The sequence below is a fragment of the Cnephaeus nilssonii genome (assembly GCF_951640355.1).
Source record: "Cnephaeus nilssonii genome assembly, chromosome: 2".
Lineage (NCBI taxonomy): Eukaryota > Metazoa > Chordata > Mammalia > Chiroptera > Vespertilionidae > Cnephaeus > Cnephaeus nilssonii.
Genome location: NC_137073.1, coordinates 4567758 through 4595113, shown reverse-complemented (window position 1 = coordinate 4595113; position 27356 = coordinate 4567758). Strand labels below are relative to the sequence as shown.

At 38.1% G+C, this 27356-nt stretch overlaps 1 protein-coding gene across 1 annotated transcript in view; it reads right to left on the bottom strand.

Moving 5' to 3' along the window:
- The window catches only part of LOC307110038 (phospholipid-transporting ATPase ABCA3-like), a gene marked incomplete at both ends in the record, with an annotated part of 237702 nt that overhangs the window by 19749 nt on the left and 190597 nt on the right, over positions 1-27356 (bottom strand). The window contains 3 exon segments of the mRNA XM_079789076.1: positions 4173-4367; positions 4567-4692; positions 14665-14843. Of these exon segments, the coding sequence (XP_079645202.1) occupies positions 4173-4367; positions 4567-4692; positions 14665-14843 (500 nt within the window).

Below are 27356 nucleotides of genomic sequence, written 5' to 3'. Positions count from 1 at the left end.
ATGGAAAGACATCCAATGCTCATGGATTAAGAGATTCAAATTAAGATGTCAAAGTTACCAAAAATTATCTACAGATTCAATGCAATCTCTATCAAAATCCTAATGATTTTTTTTTTTTTGCAGAAATAGAAAAGCCCATCCTTAAATTTCGTGTGGGGATACTTAGGATGAGCCCCACTCACCTTTCTATCCCAACAACCACCCGACAAGACCCACTCACCTTTTCTCATCATCTATCACCCTTCCTCTAGTTCAATAATGTGCATATCCTGAATGCCAATGAATTGCCCATTAGTGAAAACAATCTCAAAAAAGAAGAGATTTAGGGAACTCACTTCTTGATTTCAAAACTTGCTTTAAAGCTACCGTAGTACTGGCATAAAGACAGATATGTAGAACAATGAAACAAGATAGCTCAGAAACAAGCCTTTGCAAAAATAGTCAAATGATTTTCAACAAGGGTGCCAAGGACACTCATGAGGTAAAGAACAGCCTTTTCAACAAATGGTGCTGGGACACCTATATATTCACATGCAAAGACTGATTTAAAAAAAAATTTTTTAAATGATATATTTGAGAGAGAGAGGAAGGGAGAGTGAGGCAGAGAAAAATATTGATGTGAGAGTGAAATATCAATCAACTACCTTGTGCATGCCTCCTACCAGGGATTGAGCCCACAACTAGGGCATATGCTCTGATGAGGAATCAAGCTGGCAACCTTTCCGTGCACTGGACAATGCCCAATCAACTGAGCCACACCAGCCAAGTGCAAAGACTGAATTTTGACCCTTACCTTCTACTATATAATAATTAACTTAAAATGGATTAAAAACCTAAAAGTAAGTTCTAAAACTATAAAACTCTTAGGAAAAAAACATAAGAGAAGCTCATGACATTGGATTTAGTAATGATTTGAAAGCAAAAGCACAGGCAATAAAAAAGTATATAAGTTGTATTTCATCAAAATTTAAAAAGTTTGTGCATCTAAGGATATTGGAAAGGCAACCAACAGAATGAAATAAAATATTTGCAAATCATATATATGGTAAATGATAATTATCCAGATTACACAAAGAACTTTTCCAACAATAAAAATCAAACAACCCAAATTTAAAATGCACTAAGAAACTGAATAGGAAGTTCTTCAAAGAAGATATACAAATGGCCCATAAGCACATGTAAAGATGCTCAACATCAAAATCATTAGAGAAATGCAAGTCAAACCACAATGACGTACCACTTCACTCCCATTAGGATGGGTATTATCGATAAAAAACAAGCAAACCAAAAAACAAACAAGTGTCTGTGATGATGTGGAGAAATTGGAACTCTAGTGAATTGCTGGTGGGAATATAAAATGGTGCAGCCACTTTAAAATACTGGATGGCATTTCCTCCAAAAATTAAACTAATTACCTTATAGTCTTAAAATCTACTTTTAGAAATATATCCCAAATAATTGAAAGATATTTGTACACTCGTGTTCAGAATAGCATTATTCATAATAGCCAAGGGGTGGAAACAGCCCCAATGTTTATCAGTAGATTAATGGACAAGGTGTGGTCCTTTTATAATGGAATATTATTCAGCCTTGAAATAGTATAAAATTCTGATACATATGTGAACCTTGAAGGGATTATGCTAGATAAAATGTCAGGCATAAAAGAACAAATATTATATTACTCTACTGATATGAGGTACCTAGAATAGTCAAATTTATAAAACCAGAAAGTAGAATAGTGGATACTGATAGATCCTCCCTTCTCCCAACTGGTGGGCAGAGTATGATGTAACCTATGGCCTGGACATACCTGAGTACCTAACCAGGCACCTTATATAGACTATACATTGAACCACCAATCAGCACCTGCCAAATACCCTAAGCCCTTGTCCCTATATGACCATACATTAAGCCACCAATCAGCGCGTGCCGAGTACATTAAGCCCCCATTCCTTCCCATTCCTCCCCTCAAAAGGCGCGTTCACCTCTGCACGTGTTGCTGCTCTCCCCTTGCGAGACAGCCCGGCAGGTCCTTCTCCTCTAATAAAGCCTGCAGTCCTGGTTTTCGGCCTCTGTCTGATCTTTCAGACACCAGGGGATTGAGGGGGATGAGGAGTTACTGTGTAACTGGTAGACATTCATTTTGAAAAAATGCAGAAGGTCTGGAGATGGATAGTGGTGAAGTTTGCACAATAATGTGCATGTCCTGAATGCCAATGAATTGCCCATTGTTTACAATGTTTACAATGTTTAAAATTGGTAAATTTCCCGTTACATATTTTTACCACAATAAAATGGACAATGTTAGAAACATTATTAAAGCCCAAGGAAATGAAAAGATCATCTCTCATGTTTCATATGTGCCAACTTGGAGAGATTCCTTGAAGATTGAAAGCTCTCTTAGACTCACTGTATGCACCATTGCAAAAGGCTCCTACTTGTCTGCATCATTTCTTTTTAAATTTGACCCTTTATATGGACTATCTCTTTAGTTCCCAAGTTAGCTTTTCTGTTTGGCACCATCTTCATTTGATTTTTTTGTCATTCCTCACAAACCTATGTCCCCCCGGGGACTTGATAAGTGGTATGGATGGGGATACTTAAGGATGAGCCCCACTCACCTTTCTATCCCAAGAACCACCTGACAGGACCCACTCACCTTTTTTCATCATCTATCACCCTTCCTCTAGTTCCTCAACTTCCTCCAGTCTAGGGATCAAACGGCTCACTGTATAAATTAACCCCTGTCTCATTCTCACAACTCTGAATAAATTCTAAGTCTTCCCTTTGTCTCACAGATAACTTTCTTCAAACTATAATCCAAATTCTTAGCTTCACTTTTGTTACCAGACTACTGTTTATCCTATCCTGCAGGCCGCATGTGGCCCACAACAAATATTTTTGCGGCCCAGACAATATAACGGTATGTAAGAAATGTTTCAATAAAAATTTTGTAACTTAAGTTTTACAATATCCTGTTCTACATAATTATTGGTAACGAACTACAATGTTTACTAATGACTGATTACTACAATCATGTTGCACTCATTTCCCTTACGGGCCTTACGCGCAGGCGCACCATTTCTCTCCACTGATACTAGCAGTGAATATTTTAGCAGCTGATTACCACGTCATTAGTCTTGGACTGACTTGTTTGGTGTGAACAACAGGAAATATTTTGCTTTTGGAGAACAAGAAAAATAGGTTTATTTGCGTTACGCTTATTAATTTGTGCCAGTTATTCAGTGTCTGGTAAGTTAATGTTCAAGAAAAATATTAATTTTTATTAAAATATTCTATTATTTTATGTTAACGATTACTCATTTATTTCAGCCCTTTGTATTCAACATGTCTCTATCGAAATAAACCTACGTTTCTATGAAAATGGAAGCTTTTGTTTTTTTGTAGCCCACATAAACTTACATCTTGTTTATTTGGCTCATGTTAGCCTTTGACTTTGACATGCTTGTCCTACAGTACGCAGGCTCTCCTAACACTGTCTTCTGATGTTATGATGGCAGTGTTCAATGAACTGGGGAGGAAAGAATGCACCATCCAGGCTCCCATCACCGCCTTAGTGCAGCCCCAGTGCAGCATTCCTGCCAGGTTCCTCAGTGCAGTTCTAGTAACTAAAGCCAGTGGACCCTATTTGGGCTTTACCTTGACTGAGACTTCCTTGAACTTGACATATTTGACCATTTTCTCCTTCTTGAATATTTTCCCCACTTAGTTTCTTTTCAAGGTTATGTCCTCTTTCTTACGTAGCATGTGCAGCTAATGGCTGGCTTTTCAGGGATAAGAGGCCAGCTATCTTGTTTCAATTTGGGATTGCTCAGTCAGGCCATCCTGTTCCATCCCAAGAGGAATCAAAGCTTCAGTTTGCAACTCAATTTCAGGTCACCTTCTCCTTCCGGTCAGTCTTTCCTTCCTTACAGCACCCTGTCTGGCATATGTTAGATATTGACAGAACTTACCTTTTACGCTAACAGTTTCAAACATACTCTTGTCTTAGATTTTGCTTTTGATGCTTCACTATCTCTCCAGAATCTACTGTGTCAACAGTATCATATCAATTCCTACCATAATTCCCATCTATTCCCTCCTGCCATCTGCCTGTTACCAGTACCCCACTCATCGTGCACCTCACATCTCAGACAGTAATAGTGTCTTACCTTTTGGATATTGTTAGTGATGCTAAAGCCCTCAATGAACACATGCCCAGAGGTAGCACTCTCTTCTCCAGTCAAAATTTGGAAGGTAGTAGTTTTTCCAGCTCCATTGAGTCCAAGCAATCCAAAGCACTCCCCCTTTTGGATTGTAATGGAGATATTTTTCACAGCCAGAATGACTGGACACTTAAAATATACCTAAAAAAGGAATATAGTAAAGAATATCTGTAGGTCAAGTACAATAATCCCATGGACCACTATCTTCAGACAATAAAAATTCTTCCATTACACTAGAAAATATATACAGATCCCAAAGAAGTACAGTGAGCCCTAGACACCAATGGCATGCTCTGGGGTAGCAATGAGCCAGCTTATACTGGACAGTGAATGATGTTACCTTTATGAGCTCCTTAATAAGCACTGAAGAATCCAGCAGCTCTTGCGGCTGCCCCAGGATCCTCTTCCTTTCATTTTCTACATCTTCATCTTTACATTCTCCAGATAACTCCTTGGACACTTTCCCCTATATTTTCAAGACAAAAATTACAGAAGTGGATACCCTTTAGACCTCTGGTCTGGACTGAATGGCTTCATAAAACCTAAACTGGAAGATAATCTCAAAGATGTCAAAACTGAAGGTTTGAGTCAATTCAAGAAATTTCTGGATATCAGCTCAGCATCTCATGTACACCTTGACTAAGTTTTAAATAATAAATAGTTCATCACTAGAATGAGGGGGTGGCCCAGAGGAGAAGAAAAGGTTATTTCATATACTAGAAAGAGTGTGAATTAACATACTAATTTGTATAATTTAAATCTTTAAAAGACAGAATTTAAAATATTCAGGTAAATGGGTATAGTTTTATTGTTATTTGTTTTGTTTTTATCACTCAGATCCTTAAGAAGTAAGTCATCTCAAGAGGATAAAAAAACTCTAAAAAATACAGTAATAAATTTTTAATAAGAAATTAATTTTGCCAAAAAGAAACAGTGGGAGCTAAAAAAAAATCAGCAAGACTTAACTAGACTTTTCTTAAGCTCCCTATGCTTTATATTTCTAGACTTTTCACTGGATCCGTATGCTCTATATTTTCAAGATATATATTGCCAAATAACTGTTAGGTCTGATTAAATAATTGAATCGATCCTCCTTCCCCTGGGAACTGACCTTTAGGCCACTTCACAACCGAAATTCCCTTTGGCTTAGACCACATTATATTTTGCTTAGACCACATTCTACTTGCTAAGACCATTATCCTGCCCCCTCTGGATCTTCCTAGGGATCTGGACCCTCCCAGAGAATTCTCCACCCAGAAAAAGCCCGCCTAGAGTCCTTTAAAATCTCTACTCCCTGTCACTGGGTGCTGGCACCATTTGGGGGCTCAGTCCATCTGGTTTTTCAAATGATCTAATAAATTTATAATCCCTTACTACGTTTGGCCTCATGCATTCCTCCTTGGGCGACCCTAACAGATAGGTGTACTGTTGGCGGCGAAACAATACCAGAATGTTGCCAGTGATTGGACCTTGTTTCAGCAACCTTGTACTTGATTTCTGGCAAAGAAATAATTCAGAGCCAAGACTCAAACTAGAAGAGAAAGTTTATTTAGAAAGTCACAGAGGTAGTAGAAGTGAGCTGTAGAAAAAATGGGCTCTGGAAACAGAAGCAAAAGAAGGGCTCGTGGATCTTGAGAGAGAAAAGGGTAAAGGTAACACATTTATGAGGAAGAAGAGGGTGAGGGGAAAGGCAAAGGCATGCTCCTGGGAGAGAGAGGGAACTGGGTCCTCAGTCCTTAGAACTTTTAAGGTTGAGAGTTTTAGGGGTAAGGATCTCCATAGAATATTCATCAGCTTTCCAGGTGTGTCCTTTCAAGGTCATGACCTCCACTTATTGGTGAATGCCAGGGCAGGGGGTCATTATCAATGCAGCTGCAGCTGGTCCTCATGTCAGCCATGGCATCACTTGTCTGGTTTTGCTGCTTTCCAGGGCCTGGAGCTGAAACACAACTGAGGCCTAGATGGTGTTCCTAGGGATTCATGCTTAACACGTTAAGCGCCCAGCCTGTTTTGTCTTCCAGACGGAAAGTATAGTGTCAGTCACCGGTGACTAACGGGGCGCTTAACGTGTTAAGGGAGTGGTTGTGCAAGGACTTGTATGGGAGGCCCATGAAACCATTCTCCCTCTAAGGGGGTCTGAAACCACATGACCAGCAGTATGCCAGAGGAGGAAAGGTTAGGGGATGTAAACCACACGACCGGCAATGTGCTAAAGGAAGAAAGGTCATTCTGGGGGGCAAGTCCTTGTTTTCCCAATTTTGCCTATTCCTGGGCACCCGGGGCTTTCTGTATTTGTGACCATCTGTACTTGGTCCATCTCTTCTTCTCTGTCCCTGCCTATCACATCACTACAACAAGCTAAAAATTTTCTGCAAGAAAATAAAACCATCAACGGATTAAAAAGACAAACTGAAATGGAAGAAAATATTTGGAATCGTATAGCTGACAAAGAGTTAATACTCAAAATATATCTCCTAAAACTCAATAGCAAAATCCAACAATCTGGTTTAAAAAATAGGCAGATCGGAACAGACATTTTCCCAACAAAGACATACAGATGGCCAACAAGCAGGAGTGGGTGGGTGGGTGGGTGGGAAGAGATCAACCAAAGAACTTGTATGCATATATGCAGAACTCATGGACACAGATAAGAGGGTGGTGGAGGCTTGGGGCCAGGGACTGGGGTGGGCTACAGGGAGCCAATGGGGGAAATGGGGACATATGCAATACTTTCAACAATAAAGATTTTAAAAAATAAAAGATGCTCAACATCACTAATCCTCAGTGAAATGCAAGTCAAAATCACAATGAGATATTGCCTCATACTTTCAGAATGGCTATTGTAAAAAAGACAAGAAATAAGTGTTGTTGAGGATATGGAAAAAAGAAAAAACTTGTACACTGTTGGGAATATAAATTAATGCAGCCACTATGAAAAATAGTATTGAGGTTTCTCAAAAACTTAATAGAACTACCATATTATCCAGAAATTTCTCTTCTGGGTATTTATCCCCAAAATATGAAAACACTTATTTGTAAAGACATATGTACCCCTATGTCCACTGCAGTATTGTTAACAATAGCCAAGACATGGAAACAATCTAAGTGTCTATTGATGGATGATTGGATAAAAAATGCAATTCCTATCAAAATACCAATGATATTTTTCACAGAATTAGAACAAATAATCCAAAGATTTGTATGCAAACACAAAATTTTTCAAATACTGACAGCAGCAATCATGAAAAAGAATAAAGTGGTATCACACTACCTGATATCAACCTATACTACACGGCTATAATAAGCAGAACAGCATGGTACCGGCATAAAAATAGACACATAGATTAATGGAACTAGATAGAAACTATATGGTCAATTACTATTTGACAAAGAAATCAAGAACATTCAATTTGGTAAAGACAGTCTATCTAATAAATGGTCTTGAAAAATTGGACAAATATATGCAAAAAAGATGAATCTAGACCATCTTCTCATACCATATACAATAATAAACTCAAAATGGATTAATAACTTAAATGTAAGACCTAAAACCATAAAACTGCTACAAGAAAACATAGGCAGTAAAATCTCGGACATTTCTCTTAGCAATATTTTTTTCTGATATATCTCTTTGGGCAGGGTGACAAAAAATAAATAAATGGGACTACATTAAACTAAATTTTTTTTTGCACAGGAAGGGAAACCATCAGCAAAACAAAAAGATAAAGATTCTATGAGAGAGCATATTGGCCAATGATAGATTCGATAAGGGATTAATCCAAAATTTTTAATGACTTATACAACTCAACACACACAGACGCACACACACACACACGCACACACTTAACAAACAACCCAGTTAAATTGTAGGCAGAAAACCTGAATAGATAATTCTCCAAGAAGAACGTAGAGATGGTCAATAGACATGTCAAAATTTGCTCAACATCACTAACCATCAGAGAAATGTAAATTAAGCCACAATGAAATATCACCTCACATCTGTCAGAATTGTTATCACCACAAACAAGTAAGTGTTAATGATGATGTAGAAAAAAGAACCGTAGTGCGGTGTTGGTGGGAATTCAAATAGGTGCAACACCATGGGGAAAAAGTGTGGAAGTTCTTAAAATTGGAACTGCCTATGACCCAACAATTCCACTCCTTGGTATATATCTGAAGGATCCCAAGACACTAATTTGAAAGAATATATGCACCCCATGTTGATTTCAGCATTATTTATAGCAAAGATATAAAAGCAATGCAAGTGCCCATCAATAGACAAGTAGATAAAAAAGTGATGAAGAGATTAAGCAAAGAAAAGAAATTATAGACACAGACAAAGTATGGTGATTCCCAGAGGGAAGGGGCTTGGGGGGAGGTAGAAGAGGGCAAAGGGGATAAATGGTACTGGAAGGAGACTTGGCCTGGGGTGATGAACACACAATGACTATACTAGTACAGACGATGTATCGTACAATTGCACACCCCAAACCTGTATAATTGTATTAATCAATATCACCCTAACAAATTTAATAAGAAAACACAAAGAAAATTAAAAGAATATATGCATCCCATATATTCTTTGAGATGAATGAAAATTAAGACACATGATAACAAACTTTTTAAAATGCAGCTAAATTAGCGCTCATAGGAAAATTTATAGCTCTAAACATTTGTATTTAAAGAAGATCTCAAATCAGCTACATAACCTGCCACTTTAAGACACTGAAAAAAAGCAAAGCATACTAAACCTAAAGCAAGCAAAAGAAAAAAATAAACATTAGAACAGAAATGAATGAAATACAAAATCTGTAATAATAAAAGCATACTATGCTAATTAGATAGGACTTCCTCTGGACAAAGCAGGGGCTGCGAGGACCGGGCCTCTCATAGAAATATAAAGAAAATCAATAAAACCAAAGTTTGTTCTTTGCAAAGATGAACAAAATCCAAAAGCCTTTATTTACAATTATTAAGACAAAAAGAGAGTATACTAAAGCTACTAAAATTAGAAATAAGAAAAAAGATGTTATTACTGATGTGTGTGTGTGTATGTGTATTTGTGTATATATACCTATATATACAGAGCTTATAAAGGAATAAGCAATTGCAGACAAATAAATTAGATAGATGAAATTGTAAAGTTTTTCAAAGACACAAATTACTAAAATTGACTCAAGAAGGAAAAAAATAGACCTCGAGCAAAGTAAGCAGGAACACTGGCGAAGCAGAGGAAAGTCACTAACAGGTATGTTGTAGCAATAGTGCAGGTAGAGAGCTCAGAACCTGCCAGGGAATTTGAAAACCAGCCATTTCCAACTGGTGGGTGGGACTTTGGAGGAAAGTGGATAGAGAGGCTCTGGGTGACTCTGCATGAGAGCCTTGGCTGCTGTCAGGTGGGGCAAGCTGTCAGAAGTGAAGGGAGGCTGGGAGAGCACACACAGGCTGGACTCCAACAGCACCTTTGCGTCTGTCTTCACTGCCGCTAACCACAACGATTTTAAGAGAGCACTGTGCTGCTTCAGTCCTGTCTTCACAATCTCATGTGAATTCTTTCATCATCAACTCTAGACTGGAATAATGCAGGGAATGGGGTTCTGGAAAACATGGCTTCAGCCACGCTGGCATCATGCCTTGGTACATAGTCATCAAACTGGTGTGGAAACTAAAGATAAAGATATTCTCTTGAAAAAAGGCCAAAGAACACAATGCATTACATAGAAAAAATGATCTTAGTAATAATTTCTTCCCATCTGAATTTTAAAAAACTAGAAGGAAGTACAATGCCATTGTTAGTGTTGAGAAAAGAAGAAAGGCAGAAAAAAAAACCCTACAAATCCAGACTTTTAAATTATGTACTTCAAGAATAAAGGCAAATAATTTTCAGATAAAAGAAAATAAGATAGTTCTTCTCCAGTTCTTCACTTAAGAAATGTTTAAGAAAGTCTTCAGTCTAGAGGGAAATGATGGCAAAGGCAAACTCACTTATAAAGTAAAAATGAACAGCAGCAAAGATGCCATATATCTAGATAAATATAAAACCATTTTCCTATTAATTACTTTGAAATATGTGATCACAGCTTTCCATCAACAAAAATAATATGAACATGGTTATTGTAGAGGAAAGCAGAGCCACACTTATAGTATTATTTATCACTAGAGGCCTGGTGCACGACATTCATGCACTCGGAGGGGGTTGGGGGATCCCCTCAGCCCAGCCTGCACCCTCTTGCAGTCCAGGAGCCCTCAGGGGATGTCCAACTGACAGTTTAGGCCTGCTCCCCGTGGAGAATGGGCCTAAGCCAGCAGTCGAACATCCTTAGCGTTGCCACAGAGGCGGGAGAGGCTCCTGCCACCACCGCTGCACTTGCCAGCCATGAGCCTGGCTTCAGGCTGAGCAGCGCTCTCCCTGTGGGAGCACACTGACCACCAGGGGGCAGCTCCTGCATTGATCGTCTGCCCCCTGGTGTTCAGTGTGCGTAATAGTGACCGGTTGTTCCTCCAATCAGTCTATTTGCATATTAGCCTTTTATTATATAGGATAGTTAATAAATAATACAATGACATAGACATATGAGACATATGAAAACTATAGCATTATAACCAAGGAAGGGTAAAAATGGACATTTATGGTTTCATTCTTCTACAGTTTAAAATATTAATTCTAAAAAGACTATGGAAAATTATGTACATATTTTATAAACCCTACACTTATCACTAAAGCTAATGCAAAGAAGTATAGCTAAAAAGTCAATTGAGAAATTAAAATAGAATTCCAAGTTTATTAAAGTAACCCAAAGAAAGCCAGGAATGGGAAAGCATAGAAAAAGAAGGGACAAAGAGAAGACAAATAATCAATATCTTAGATGGAAATACAACCCTATCAATGAAGAACTAAATGCTCAAATTTAAATGCCAGAAACTATCAAAATAAATTAAAAGTTAGGAACTAACTACATGCTGTTTACAGTGAGCCACTTAAAATATAAAGGCAAAAGTTTGAAAATAAATGGGTGTAAAATGATATACTGTACAATATTAAGTACAGGAAGACTGGAGGCACCATTTGAATATCAGAGGAAATAGACTTCAAGACCAAGAATATTACCAGAGATATGGGTTGACATTTCATTAGTCAATTCACCAGGAAGATATACAAAAATAAATGTTTATTGAAATAATTATAGAGATTAAAATATATAGAGGAACAATTCACAGAATTAAAGGGAGAAATTAATCATTGTAAACCTTATTGTTAGCAATCAATAATCAACCAGACAAAAATATCAGTTAAAGACTAAGTGATGTAAGCAATACCATTAATTACCATTACAACTAACAAATCAAAATGCACATTTATTTCAAGTACACTTGGCACATTTCAAAGATGGATCATATGTTGAGCCAAAGAACAAATATCATTGTATTTAAAATAATTGAGTACAATTCAATGGACAAAATCTAAGACCATCCCTCCTAAGAACAGAAACAAGACAGGGATGCCCACTTTATCCACTCCTATTTGACATTGTACTGGAAATGCTAGCCACAGTGATCAGACAAGAAGAAAAAATAAAAGGCATCCAAATCAGAAAAGAGGAAGTAAAACTGGCATTATTTGAAGGTAACATGATATTGTACATAGAAAACCCTAAAGACTCCATAAAAAATCTACTAGATATAATAAATGAATTCAGCAAAGTAGAAGGATACAAAATTAACACCCAGAAATATATGGCATTTTTATACATCAATAATGAACTCATACAAAGAGAAACTAAAAACAAAACAAAACAAAAACAATCCCATTTACCACTGCAAAGAAAAAATTAGGGTTCCTAGAAATAAACCTAACTAAGGAGGTAAAAGACCTCCTGTACTACAGGACGTTGAAAAACAAGATGGAGAAAGACATAAATAAATGGAAGAATATATCGTGTTAATGGATCGGTAGAATCAACATCATTAAAAAGTCCACATTACCCAGAGCTATCTATAGATTCAATGCAATCCCCATTAAAATAGCAACAGCATATTTCAAAGATATAGAACAAACTCTCCAAAAAATCATATGGAATAAAAAAAGACCCCAAATAGCTGCAGCAATCCTAAGAAAGAACAACAACTCGGAGGGATCACAATATCAAATATCAGCTATGTTACAAAGCCACTGTTCTCAAAACTGCCTGGTATTGGCACAAGAACAGACATTTAGACCAATGGAACAGAACAGAGAACCCAGAGATTGACCCAAGCCATTATGCTCAATTAATATTTGACAAAGGAGGCAAAAGCATACAATGGAGTCAAGACAGTCTCTTCAATAAATGGTGTCGGGAAATTTGGTAAGGTACATGCAAAAAAATGAAGCTTGATCACCAACTGATGTCATACACAAAAATAAATTCAAAATGGTTAAAGGACTTAAATGTAAGATGGGAAGCCATAAAAATCTTAGAAGAATCCATAGGCAGCAAAATCTCAGACATCTCTCATAGCAATATTTTTACCAATACATTTCCTAGGAGAAAATAAACAAATGGGACTACATCAAAATAAAAAGCTTTTGCACAGAAAAAAAAATCATAAAAATAACAAGAGAGCCCACTGCATGGGAGAACTAATTTGCCAATGATACATCGACAAAGGTGTTAATCACCAAAATTTGTAGGGAACTCATACAATTTAACAAAAGGAAGATAAATATTCCAATTAAAAATGGGCAAAGGATCTAAATAGACACTTCTCCAAAGTGGACATATAGAAGACCAAGAGGCATATGACAAAACGCTCAGTCACTGATCATCCAAAAGATTAAAATCAAAACAACAATGATGCATCACCTCACACCTGTCAGAATGACTACCATCAACAAACAACAAGTGTTGGCAAGGATGTGGATAAAAAGGAACCCTCCTACACTGCTGATGGGAATGCAGACTGGTGCAGCCACTGTGGAAAACAGTATGGAGTTTCCTAAAAAATAAAATTAAAAATGGAACTCCCATTTGACCCAGTGATCCCACTTCTAGAAATATATCCCAAGAAATCAGAAACACCAATCAGAAAGGATATAAGCACCCCTATGTTCATAGCAGCACAATTTACAATAGCTAAGATTTGGAAACAGCCCAAGTGCCCATCAGCAGATGAGTGGATTAAAATACATGGTACATCTACACAATGGAATACTATGCAGCTGTAAAGAAGAAAGAACTCTTACCATTCACAACAGCATGGATGAACCTATAGACCATTATGCTAAATGAAATAAGCCAGTCGGAGAAAGATAAGTATCACATGACCTAACTCATATGTAGAATATAATTAACAACATAAACTGATGAACAAAAAATAGATCCAGAGACATAGAAGCATTGAACAGACTGTCACACCTCAGAAAGAAGGCAGAGGATGTGGGGTGGGGAATGGGAGGGCGGGGGACAGTTGCGAAGAGATAAATTAATGAACTTGTATGCATATATGCATGGCCCATGGACACAGACAATAGAGTGATGAATACCTATGCTGGGAGGCTGGAGCAGGCTGGGAGAGATCAATGGAGGACAATGGACATATATAATACTTTCAACAATGAAGAATTTAAAATCCTATATAATAAAAGGCTAATATGCAAATTTCCTCCTTGGGAGTTCGACTAACTGGGAGTTTGACCACTCACTATGACATGTGCTGACCACCAGGGGGCAGCGTGGAATAAAGGAAGTCCTGGCTAGCAGCTGTAAGGCCCTGATCGGTCCCCAGGCCTAGGGACCCCACCCGTGCACGAATTCATGCACTGGGCCTCTAGTATAAAATAAAATAAAAAATTATGTACTAGACCATAGAGGAACTAAATTAGGAATCAATAACAACAATATATCTAGAAAACTCCCAAATATTTGGAAATTAATATACAAACTTTTAAATAGTCCATATGTAAAAAAAGAAATCATACAGGAAATTAGAAAATAATTTGAACATTTAAATGATAATAAGAACATAAGAAATAAAATTTTTTCAGGGTACAGCTAGAGCACTGCTTGTAGGGAAATGTTTAGCATTCAATATTTATATTAGAAAAGAAGAAAGAGATAAACGCTATGGCTTCAGGTTTCATTTAAAGAAACTAGAACAATGGGGAGTAAACCAAAAGTAGATGGAAGGAAATGATAAAGAACCAAAAAAAAAAAATCAATAAAAGAGAAAATAGTCAATAATAGAGCAAATTAATAGACAAAATTTAGTTCTTTGAAGTGATCAGCAAAATGAATACAGTTTACTGTAGGTAAATTATACCTTAATAATTTTTATTTAAAAAATATATTTTTGGGGACATAGTGTTTTCTCTAGTAACTGAAGGTAGTTATATGTAGTAACATGCCATTCAGGTCTAATGTTCCATTTTTTTTAGAGTTATTAAGGCTTAATTACTCACCTTCTGGTATGTCTTATAGATACCAAAGTAAATGTATCGATTGAGAAATGCTCCTAGTTTCCACAAAGCTGTGTCCCAAAAGATAACCAAGAGAAGGTAAACAAAGCCTATGGTACTCATCATAACCATGTATAGTCCAATCCGTTTATCTTCCAAAGAATAAACAGTCTTTGCAGCATCTGAGAATGGTAAAGGGAGAGAGAGTGGCGGGGAAGGAGAGAGAGAGCTTACTGCAGGACATTGACACAACAAATACAGTCTAAGAAAACAACAAATAGGAAGAAATATAGGATAAAATGAAATATTAGGCTAAGTTGAAGAGCATCTATAGTGTGAGAAGTGATAGTTCTGCTACACAAATACCATTTGAATAATAAATTTGAAAGCTTATTTTCAAGAGTATAATATACAATAATCAAATAAGCCTATGACTATTGACATGTTAATTGATATGTTACATAAATATTGCATGCCATAAAAATATTCCTTAAATCCTTCCAGAAGTGTAAAATCTTTAATTGATAATTAGAGGAAAGTATTAAAACATAAATACTAGTGAAAAAGATAACACACTATACTTTATTATTTTATTTATTTATTTTTACTATGCTTTAAAGTGGTAAAAAATAACCATTATCTGACACTTGTGAACTTTTTCTTTTCTTTTTCTTTTTTTGTTTAAGAATAGCTTATTGAGCTTTAGAGCTAGAGGAAGGAAGAGGGAGAGAGAAGGAGAAACATCCATATGAAAGCAGAACATCAGTCATCGGCCTCCTGCACACAGGCCCCTATTAGAGACTAGCGTTCCCATTGCAGGAAGATTCCTGCAATAGGGCTTCCCGCTGCACTCTATCCCGCCCCGCCTGCTTTCCTCCCTTCTCCTCCGCGCCCCCTGCTTTCCTCCCTTCTCCTCCGCCCCGCTTGCTTGCTTCTCCGCAGCTTTGCTCCCTTCTGCAGCTCTTGGCTTCTTTCTACGCTGTCTTGATATGCAAATTAACTGCCATCTTGGTTGGGGTAATTTGCATACTCGCCATGATTGGGTGGTGGGCGTGGCTTGAATGGTGGGCGTGGCTTGGGCATAGCGAAGGTGTGGTCAATTTGCATATTACTCTTTTATTAGGTAGGATTGAGACTATATGGCCTAGGAATTGAACTGGCATCCTTTCTGGGCACAGATGGCGCCCAGCCAACTGAGCCACACCATCCAGGGCCTGAACTTTCTTCAGAAGAAAGTTGAGTAAAAAGAACAGAATGATTGTTATAATAGACTTGCAAATGCCCTTTATTTAAAAAAAATTAGAATGACTTTAAATTTACAAAAAAACAATTGAAAATAATACAGAGAAATAAATCCATATATCTCACATCCAGTTTCTCTTATTATTAACAGCATACATTGGTGTGGTACATGTTACAATTAATGAATATTAATACATCATTGTTAACTAAAGTTCCTAATTTATTTAGATTTTCCAATTTTTAAAATAATGTAACGTTCTTGCCCTGGACAGGAGCTCAGTTGGTTAGAGTGTTGTCCTGATAAGCCGAGGCTGTGGGTTCCATCACCAGTCAGGGCACACTCAAGGAAGAATAAATAAGTGGAGCAGCAACTCTCTCTCTCTCTCTCTCTCTCTCTCTCTCTCTCTCTCTCTCTCAAAATTAAATAAATAATGCAATGTTCTTTTGTTGTTGTTCCACAATCCAATCCAGAATACTACATTTAGTAGTCATGATTCCTTAGGTACTTCTTGGCTGTGACAGTTTCTCCGATTTTCCTTATTTTTGATGACACCGACAGTTTTGAGTGGTACTGGTCAGGCATTTTGTAGGATGCCCTCCAATTGGGATCTTTTTTTTTTTTTTCCACAATTAGACAAGTCTAATGGGTTCATGGGATTTGGGGAGGAAGATCACAGAAGTGCCATTTTATATCATCAAAAAAATTCATACTCTTAATATGATTTATCGCTGTTGATGTTGAACTTGATCACCTGACTGAGGTAGTTTGTCAGCTCTCTCTGCTGTCAAGCTACTCCTTTCACTCCCTTTCCATACTTTATGTGCTCCTTCACTTCTCCATCCTCCGGAAGTAACCACTATGAGTAACTGTTTTCTGAATTCCTATCTTAAATACAAGTAGACAATTATATATCCTATCTAATAAAGAGGGAATATGCAAATTTACCATCACTCCGCCACAAAGATGGCAGCGCCCACAGCGGAGGCAGGGTTTACATAACACAAGATGGCTGCACCCACAGTGGAGGCTGAGTTCCTGTAACGAGCCTTAACGAGCAATCCACAGGGACCTGCGGCTGGGCCACCCCCTTCACCCCCAGGGGGCTTGAGAGGAGACCTCAGGCCATGCCCCCCCACCTGGCAGGGCTTGATAGAGGACCTCAGACCACGCCCTCTGCCCAGCAGGACTTGAAGGGGGACCTCAAGGTGCACTCCCCGCCCCGGTGCTGGGCCAGGAGACCTCAGGCTGCTCCTCCTGCTCTGGCACCAGGCCGGGGGACCTCAGGCCATGCCCCCTGCCTGGTGGGGCTTGATGGGGGATCTCAGGCTGCATCCCCCACCCGGCAGGGCTTGACAGGGGACCTCAAGGCCTTTCCCCAGCCCGGCCCAGGCTGGGAAACCGCAGGCTGTGGCCCCCACCCCAGTGCTGGGCCAGGGGACCTGAGGCTGTGCCCCCTGCCTGGTGGGACCAGCCAGGTCTGGATCTAGCCCAATGGGGGGGGGCAGCAGGGTCTGGGTCTTATGCAATTTTGAGGCACATGTGGGTGAGTGGGAACTTGACTCTGGGTCCTGTGGTGCACCCCAGACTCTGACAGGAGGAATATTTTCATATACATTTGACTAATTTCCTTTAATCTCTGACACTTCTATTATAGAGAAAGATCAAATAGCAATATTAAAATATTTCCTCTAATTAATCCCCTTTTAATGTGCAAAAATTATGTGCACCAGGCCACTAGTTTATATGTATTCAGTAAATAATACTTTAATTTTAAAATTTGAACTTCATAGAAATAGTATAATACTTTATGTGGTATTCTGGAACCTATTGTTACTCCATGTTATTTTTTTCTGATCTCTCTATTTTTAATCTTTAATATTTATTTGTCAATTACACTTGACATTCAATATTATTTTGTACTAGAGGCCTGATGCACGAATATTCATGCAAGAATTGGCCTTCCTTCACCTGGCTGCCGGCACCACCTTCGCTCCGGCTGGAGCTGCCTTTTTGCTCTGGCCTGGAGCCACCTTTCAGCCTTCCCTTGCTGCCCAGAGGCCTGGAGTGGCCGGGGCAGCCATGGAAATGATGCAAGAATCCCACCCTGCCCCCCAGCCGCTTGGCACCTGCATATGCAAATTAACCTGCCATCTTTGTTGGGTTAATTTGCATACTCACTCCTGATTGGCTGGTGGGCATCTTGAAGGTATGGTCAATTTGTATCTTACTCTTTTATTAGTGTAGATTAGTTTCAGGTTTATAGTATGGTGGCTAGTATCCACCTGACACCATGAATAGTTATTGCATATTATTAACTACTAGAAGCCCGGTGCACGAAATTCGTGCACGGCGGGGGGTTGTCCCTCAGCCCAGCCTGTACCCTCTCCAATCTGTGACTCCTGGAGGGATGTCCGACTGCCCATTTAAGCCCGATCCTGGTGGGGCCTAAACGGGCAGTCGGACATCCCTCTCACAATCCAGGATCGGGCCTAAACGGGCAGTCGGACATCCCTCTCATAATCCAGGACTGCTGGCTCCCAACTCCTTGCCTGCCTGCCTTCCTGATTGCCCCTAACCGCTTCTGCCTGCCAGCCTGATCACCCCCTAACCACTCCCATGCCAGCCTGGTTGATGCTTAACTGCTCCCCTGCCAGCCTGGTCACCCCTAACTGCCCTCTCCTGCAGGGTTGATCACCTCCAACTGCCCTGCCTTGCAAGCCTGGTCCCTCTCAACTGCCCTCCCTTGCAGGCCTGGTCCCTCACAACTGCCCTCCCTTGCAGGCCGGGTGCCTCCCAACTGCCCTCTCCTGCTGGCCATCTTGTGGTGGCCATCTTGTGTCCACATGGGGGCAGGATCTTTGACCACATGGGGGCAGCTATATTGTGTGTTGCAGTGATGATCAATCTGCATATTACTCTTTTATTAGATACGATAGAGGCCTGGTGCACAGGTGGGGGCCAGCTGGTTTGCCCTGAAGGGTGTCCCTGATCAGGGTGGGGGTTCCCTTGGGGTGTGGGGCAGCCTGAGCGAGGGGCCTGTGGTGGTTTGCAGGCTGGCCACACCCCCTGGCAACCCAAGGGGAGGCCCTGGTATCTGGAATTTATTTTCCTTCTACAATTGAAACTTTGTAGCCTGGGGCGGCAGCCATTTCTGTGGCAGTTAATTCACCTTCTACAATTGAAACTTTGTAGCCTTAAGCGGGTGAGCCCGGCCAGGGTGTGCAGAAAGCTTTGCTTCCCCTGTTGCCGCCGGCAACCCTGGCCTGCTCTCTCAAGCTCCATTCTGCCGCCATTTGTTTGAATTTGTTTACCTTCTATAATTGAAACTTTGTAGCTTGAGTGGAGGCTTAGGCCTGCAATGGCTATGGAAAGCTTGGCTTGCTCTGTTACCTGGGAAACCTTGCTCTCTGTGGCTGTAGCCATCTTGGATTGGGGTTAATTTGCATACTCGCCCTGATTGGCTGGTGGGCGTGGCTTGGCCGGTGGGCGTGGTTTATGTAGCGGAGTGATGGTTAATTTGCATATTACCATTTTATTAGAGAGGTTATTTCTTATGCTGTATTTTACATCCTCATAACTATTCTGTAACAACCAATTTGCACTTCTTAATCCCTTCACCATTTCCACCCAGGTCCCCAATTTCCTCCCTGCTGGCAACCATAATTCTATTATCTGTGTCTATGAATCTGTTTAAATTTTTGTTGGTTTGTTTGTTTTGTTCTTTAGAGCCACATAAGTAAAATCATACGGTATTTGTCTTTTTCTGTCTGACTTTTTCACTTAGCATAATACCCTCACGTCCATCCATGTCACAGTGGAAAGATTTCATTCCTTTTTATGGCTGAGTGATATTTCATTGTATATATGTACCACCATATTTTTATCCACTTGTCTTGATGGGCACTTGAGTTGCTTCCATATCTTAGCTCTTGTAAATAATGCTGCAATATACATAGGGGTGCATATATTCTTTTGAATTAATGCTTTGGGTTTCTTTGTATATGTATCCAGGAGTGGAATTGCTTGGTCATAAAGCAGGTCCACTTTTAATTTATTAAGGATCCTCCATACTATTTTTCCATAATGGCCAGACCAGTCTGCATTCACACTAACAGTGCATGAGGTTCCTTTTCCTCCACATCCTTGCAGGCAATTGTTGTTGGTTTGTTTTGTTTTTGGTGTTGAGTATTAGGAGTTTTTTTAACCTTGGCAAATATCTTCTCCCCTTCAGTCAGCTGACTTCATTTTGTTGATAATTTTCTTTGTTTGTGTAAAGTTCTTTTAGCTTCATGTAGTCCCACTTGTTTCTTTTTTCTTTATTTACCTCTTGCATGAGGAGATATATCAGAAAAAATACTGCTAAGAAAAATGCCTGAGATATTACTACTTGTGTTTTCTCCTGGGACTTTTATGGTTTTGAGTCTTACATTTTAAGTCTTTCATTCATTTTTGCATTTATTGTTGTGTGTGGTGTAAGAAGGTGATCCCGTTTCATTTTTTTTGTACATATCTGTTCAATTTTCCCAACACCATTTATTGAATAAACAGTCTTTACTTCATTGTATGTTCTTGCTTCCTTTGTGAATTAATTGACCATGGACTTGTTTTTGGGCTCTCTATTTTGTTCCATTAATTTATGTGTCTATTTACATGCCAGGAACATGGTGTTTTGATTACTTTATCCTTATAGTATAGTTTTATATCAGGTGGCATAATAACTCCAACTCTGTTCTTCTTTTCAAGATTGCTGAGGCTATTCAGGGACTTCTGTGGTTCCATACAAATTTTTTAATTATTTTTTCTAGTTCTGTGAAATACACCATTGGTATTTTGATAGGAATAGCATTGAATCTATAGATTTATTTGGGTAGTAGTTATGTTAATTCTTTCCATCCAAGAGCATGGTACATGCTGCCATTTGTTTGAATCTTCCATTTCTTTCTTCAGTGTCTTATAATTTCCTGAGTACAGATGTTGGTGGTGTGTTTTTTTTTATCTCCTTGGTTTCGTTTATTTCTACGTATTTTGTATTTTGATGTAATTGTAAATGAGAATATATTTTAGTTTTCCTTTCTGACAGTTCATTTTGGTGTGTAAAAATGCAACCCATCTCTGAATATTTATTTTGTATCCTGCTATATACTAAATTAATTTATCAGTTTTAATAGTTTTTTTTTGGTGGAATCTTTAGGGTTCTCTACATACAATACTGTATAATGTCATATGCAAATAATCATAGTTTTACATCTTCCTTTCCTATTTTATCTGATTGCTGTGGCTAGGACTTCCATTACTATGATGAATAAGAGTGGTGAAAGTGGATGACCCTGTCTTGTTCCTGATCTTGAGGAAAACACTTTTACTTTGGTCCCATTGAGTATGATGCTAGCTATGAGTTTGTCATATATGGCCTTTATTATACTGAGGTATGTTTTCTCTATTCCACTTTATTGAGAGTGGGTGGTAGAATATGTCCAATTTATTTTCTGTGTCTATTGATATGATCATGTGATTTTTGTCTTTCAACTTGTTTATGTGATGTATCTCATTTACTGATTTGCAGATATTGTACTATCCTTGCATCACTGGAATAAATCCCATTTGGTCATGGTGTATGATCTTTTGAATATATTGCTGAATCTGATTTGCTAATATTCTGTTGAGGATTTTAGCATCTATGTTCATCAGGGATATTGGCCTGTAATTCTTTTTTTGTGTTTATCTGGTTTTGGAATTAGGGTAATGATGGCCTTGTAAAAAGAGCTTGGAATTTTTGGAATAGTTTCAGGCATATAGGTGTTAGATCTTTTAATATTTGGGAAAAAATACCCTGTGAAGCGTCTGGGCCAGGATTTTAGTTTGCTGAGAGTTTTTTTTTTTTTTTATTACTGCTTCCATTTCATCAGTAGTTATTGGCCTATCAGGTTTTCTGATTATTTCTGATTTAGTTTTAGAAGATTGTATTTTTCTAGGAATTTGTTAGTTTCATTCAGGTTGTCCAGTTTGTTGGCATATAGTTGCTCATAGTATTTTTTTAAAAAGTCTTTGTATATCTGTGGGGTCAGTTGTTACTTCACCTCTTTTGTTTCTGATTATATTTATACTAGAGGCCCGTTGCAGAGGGCTACTTGCACACGGATTTGTGCGCAGGGCTACTAGTAAGTATATAACTACTTTGGTTTATCTCTTCTAGTCCCCCCATCCCAACATTGAGGTATGCCAGTCTGTTCCATACTTCCATTATTCAGGTCTTATTTTGTTGGTCAATTCATTTTGTTCATCAGATTCCACAAATAAGTGAGATCATGTGATACATGTCTTTCTCAGATTGGCTTATTTCAATTAGCATAATGTTCTCTAGGTCCATCCATGCTGTCCCAAAGGGTAATATATCCCTCTTTCTTACAATTGTTTAGTATGCCATTATGTAAATGTCCCACAGCTTTTATATCCATCCATCTACTGATGGGCACTTGGCTGTTTCCAAATCTTAGCTATTATAAATAACGTTGCTATGAACATAGGGATGCATATATCCTTTTGGATTGGTGTTCAGTATTTTAGGGTATATTCCCAGAAGTGGAATCACTGGGTCAAACAGAAGTTCCATTTTTAATTTTTTGAGGAAACTCCATATTGTTTTCCATAGTGGCTGCACCAATCTGCATTCCCACCAGCAGTGAACTAGTGTTCCCTTTTCTCCACATCCTCTCCAGCACTTGTTGTTTGTTGATTTTTTTTAATGATAACCATTCTGGCAGGTGTGAGGTAATATCTCATAGTCATTTTAATTTGAATTTCTCTGGTGATTAGTGACTTTGAGCATCTTTTCATGTGTCTCTTAGCCATTTGTATGTTCTCTTTAGAGAAATGTCTGTTCAGGTCTTCTGCCCATTTCTAAATTAGATTGTCTTCCTTTTGTAGAGTTGAATGAGTAATTTATATGTTTTGGATATTAACTCTTTATTGGATGTATCATTGGTAAATAGGCTCTCCAATACAGTGGATTCCCTTTTCATTTTCATGGCATTTCTTTTGCTGTGCAGAAGATTTTCATTTTGATATAGTCCCACTTGTTTATTTTCTCCTTAGTTTCCTTTGCTCTAGGAGGTGTGTCAGCAAAAATTCTGCTACATGAGAAGTCTAAAATTTCACTGCCTATGTTTTTTTTTTCTAAGATTTTTATGGTTTTAATTCATTTGTCCATTTTGAGTTTATTCTTGTGTATGGTGTAAGTTGGTGGTCTAGTTTCATCTTTTTTCATGTATTTGTCCAGTTTTCCCAACACCATTTGTTGAAAAGATGATCTTCCCTCCATTGTTTTTGCCTCCTTTGTCAAATAGTAATTGACTATAATCACGTGGGTCAGTTTCTGGGGTTTGTGTTCTGATCCATTGCCTGTGTTTGTGCCAGTGGCAGGCTGTTTTGGTTATAATGGCTTTGTAGTAGGGTTTGATATCCAATATTGTGATCCCTTTGATGATGTTGTTCTTTCTCAAAATTGCTACAGGTATTCAGGTTATTGTATGGTTCCATATAAATTTTTTGAGTATTTGTTCTAGTTCTGTGAAATATGCTGTTGGTATTTTAATAGGAATTGCATTGAATCTATAGATTGCTATGGGTAGTATAGATATTTTAATGATGTTAATTCTTCCAATCCATGAACATGGTATACGTTTCCATTTGTTCTTCCTCTATTTCTTTATCCAATGTCCTATTGTTTTCCAGGTACAGGTCTTTTATTGCCTTGGTTAAGTTCATTCTTAGGTATTTTTGTTGTTGTTGCAATGGTAAATGGGATTTTTTTTTTTCAGTTTCTCTTAATGAGAGTTCATGATTGGTGTATAAGAATGGCATTGATTTCTGGTTGTTGATTTTGTTTCCTGCTACCTTGCCAAATTCATTTATTAAGTCTAGTAGTTCCCTAATGGAATTTTAGGATTTTCCTTGTACAATATCTTATCATCTACAAATAATTACAGTTTTACTTCCCCCTTTACAATTTGGATGCCTTTAATTTCTTCTTGTCTTATTGCTGTGGCTAGGAATTCAAGTACCATGTTGAATAAGAGTGGTGAAAATTGGCATCCATGTCATGTTCCCATTCTTAACTGAAATGCTTTTAGTTGTTTACCATTGAGTATTCTGTTGGCTGTTGGTTTGTCATATATGGCCTTTATAATGTTGAGGTATAATCCCTCTATTCCCACATTACTGAGATTTATTTTTTAACAAAAAAGGGTGCTCAATTTTGTCCAATGCTTTTTCTGAATCTATTTATAGAATCCTGTGATTTTTATCTTTTAGTTTGTTTATGTGATGTATCACATTTATTGATTTGAGAATATTATACCAGCCTTGTATCCCCAGAATAAATCCCACTTGATCTTGGTGTACGATCTTTTTAATATATTGCTGGATCTGATTTGGCTAACATTTTGTTGAGTATTTTAGCATTTGTGTTCATCAGGGATATTGGCCTGTAATTTTCTTTCTTTGTAGTGTCTTTACATGGTTTTGGAATTAGGATAATGCTGGCTTTGTAGAAAGAGTTGCAAGTCTTCCTTCCTATTGAATTTTTTGAAATAGGTTTTGGAGGATAGGTGTTAGTAGTTCTTTGAATGTTTGGAAAAATTCTCCTGTAAATCCATTTGGTCCAAGACTTTTGTTTGCTGGTGATTTTTAAAATACTACTTCAATTTCATCAAGTTGTTATTGGCTTACTCAAGTTTTCTGATTCTTACTGATTCAGTTTGTGAAAATTGTATGTTTCTAGGAATTTTTCCATTTTGCCCAGGTTGTCTAGTTTCTTGGCATATAGTTGTTCTTAGTATTTGCTTACCATCTTCTGCATTTCTGTGGTGTCTGTTGTTATATTGACTCTTTCATTTCTGATTTTATTTATTTGTGCCCTCTCTCTTTGTTTCTTGATGAGTCTAGGTAGGGAGTCATCAATCTTGTTTATCTTTTCAAAGAACATCCTCTTGGATTCATTGATCTTTTATAATCTTTTCTTTAGAATCTGTGTCTTTCTTTCTGCTCTGATCTTTATTATTTCCTTTCTTCTACTTACTCTGGGTTTTTTAATTTTATTTTTTGCTCTTCTCTTTCTAATTCATTTAGTTGTAGGTTAGATAATTTACTCAAGCTTCTTCTTGGTTCTTGAGGTATGCTTGTAGTGCTATAAACTTCCCTCTCAGGATTGCTTTTGCTATGTCCCATAGGTTTTGAGTGGTTGGGTGTTCATTGTCATTTGTTCCTAGGAAATTTTTATTTTCTTGCTTGATCTCATTGGTAACCCATTCATTATTTAATACCATTGTTTTCAGCCTCCATATATTTGAGTGTTTTTTTTTATTATAGTTGATTTCTAAATTCATGCCATTGTGATCCAAGAAGATGCTTGGTATTGTATCAATCTTCTTGAATTTGTATAGACTTGTTTTGTGCCCTAACACGTGGCCTATCTTTGAGAATGTTCCTTGCGCACTTGAGCAGAATGTATATTCTGTTGCTTTGGGGTGAAATGTTCTGTAAATATCAGTTACATCTATCTGATCTACTGTGTCTTTTAAGGCATCTATTTCCTTGTTGATTTTGTTTGTCTGGAAGATCTATCCAGTGATGTCAGTGGGGTGTTAAAATCTGCTACTATGACTGTATTGCTGTCAATCTCTCCCTTAAAGCCCATCAAGAGTTTTTTAATGTACTTGGGTGCTCCTATATTGGGTGCATATATATTTACAAGGGTTATGTTTTCTTGTTGAATCATTCCCTTTAATATTATGTATTACTAGAGGCCCAGAGCACAAAATTTGTGTACTTGGGGGCAGGGGGGAAGGGGTCCCTCAGCCTGGCCTGCGCCCTCTTGCAATACGGGAGCCCTTGGGGGATGTACAACTCACTGGGAGTGGGCCTAAGCCATCAGTTGTACATCCTTAGGGCTGCCATGAAGGCAGAAGAGACTCTAGCCACCATCACTGCACTCGCCAGCTGTGAGCCTGGCTTCTGGCTGAGCAGCACTCCCCCTGTGAGAGCACACTGACCACCAGGGGGCAGCTCTTGTGTTAAGCATCTGCCCCTTGGTGGTCAGTGCTTGTCATAGCAACCGGTTGTACTGCCATTTGGTCGATTTGCATATGTCTTTTATTATATAGGATGTGTCTTTTTTATCTTTTGTCATGGCCTTTGTTTTGAAGTCTATTTTGTCAGATATGAGTATTGCTACTCCAGCTTTTTTTTTCACATTCCATTTGCATGGAATATTATTTTTTCCTTCCCTTTACTCTCAGTCTGTGTGCATTTTTTATTCTGAGGTGGGTCTCTTGTAGATAGCATATATATGGGTCATGCTTTCTTATCCATTCAGTCACTCTATGTCTTCTTACTGGAGCATTTAATCCATTTACATTTAGGGTTATTATTGATAGGTATTTATTATTGCCATTTTTATTTTCTTTATGACTATGATCCTCTCTCCTTTTCTTTTTCTTCTTAAAGCAGTACCTTTAACATTTCCTACATTGCTGGTTTGGTGGTAATACACACCTTTCACATTTTTTGTCTGGAAAGTTTTTTATTTCACCTTCAATTTTAAATGATAGTCTTGCTAGACACAGTAGTCTTGGATTTAGGCCCTTGTTTTTCATTACTTTGAATACTTCATTCCACTCCATTCTGGCCTGAAGTGTTTCTATTGAGAAGTCAGCTGACAGTCTAATTGGAACTCCTTTGTAGATAATTTTTGGTCTCTCTCCTGCTGCCCCTAAAATTGTTTATTTAACATTTGACATTTTAATTATTATGTGTCTAGGTGAGGGTCTCTTTGGGTTTATCTTTATTGGGACCCCTTCTGCCCCCTGAACTTGTGTGATATTTTCCTTCACCAGGTTGGGGAAGTTTTCTGTCATTATTTCTTTAAATAAGTTATCTGTTCCTTGTTCACCTTCTTCCCCTTCTGGCATTCTTTTAATGTGGTTGTTATGTTTCATGCTGTCCCAGAGCTCCCTTAAGCTACCTTCCTGCTATTTTATTCTTTTTTCTATTTGCTGCTCTAATTGGGTATTCCAATCTACTTTTCATGCCTTTCAGTGTGTTCTTGATGTCAGATATACCATTCTTCATTTCTATCTGGTTCTTGTTCATGGTTTCTATTTCACTTTTCATGCTGCTATAGTTCCCACTGAGTTCCTTGTAATTTTCACTAAGCTCCTTAATCACCTTTGTAACCTTTACTTTGAACTCTATGTGTGATAGGTTGCTTGCCTCCTTTTATTTAGTTCTTTGTCTGGAGATTCCTTCATTTGGGAGTTGTTTCTTCATTTTTCCATCTTAGCTGCCTCTTTGTATTTGCTTCTATGTATTAGATAAAACTGTTATGCCTTCCAGTGTTTTGGGAATGGCCTTATGTAGAAAGTTTCTTGAGGGGTCCAATGGTGCAGTCTCTTTG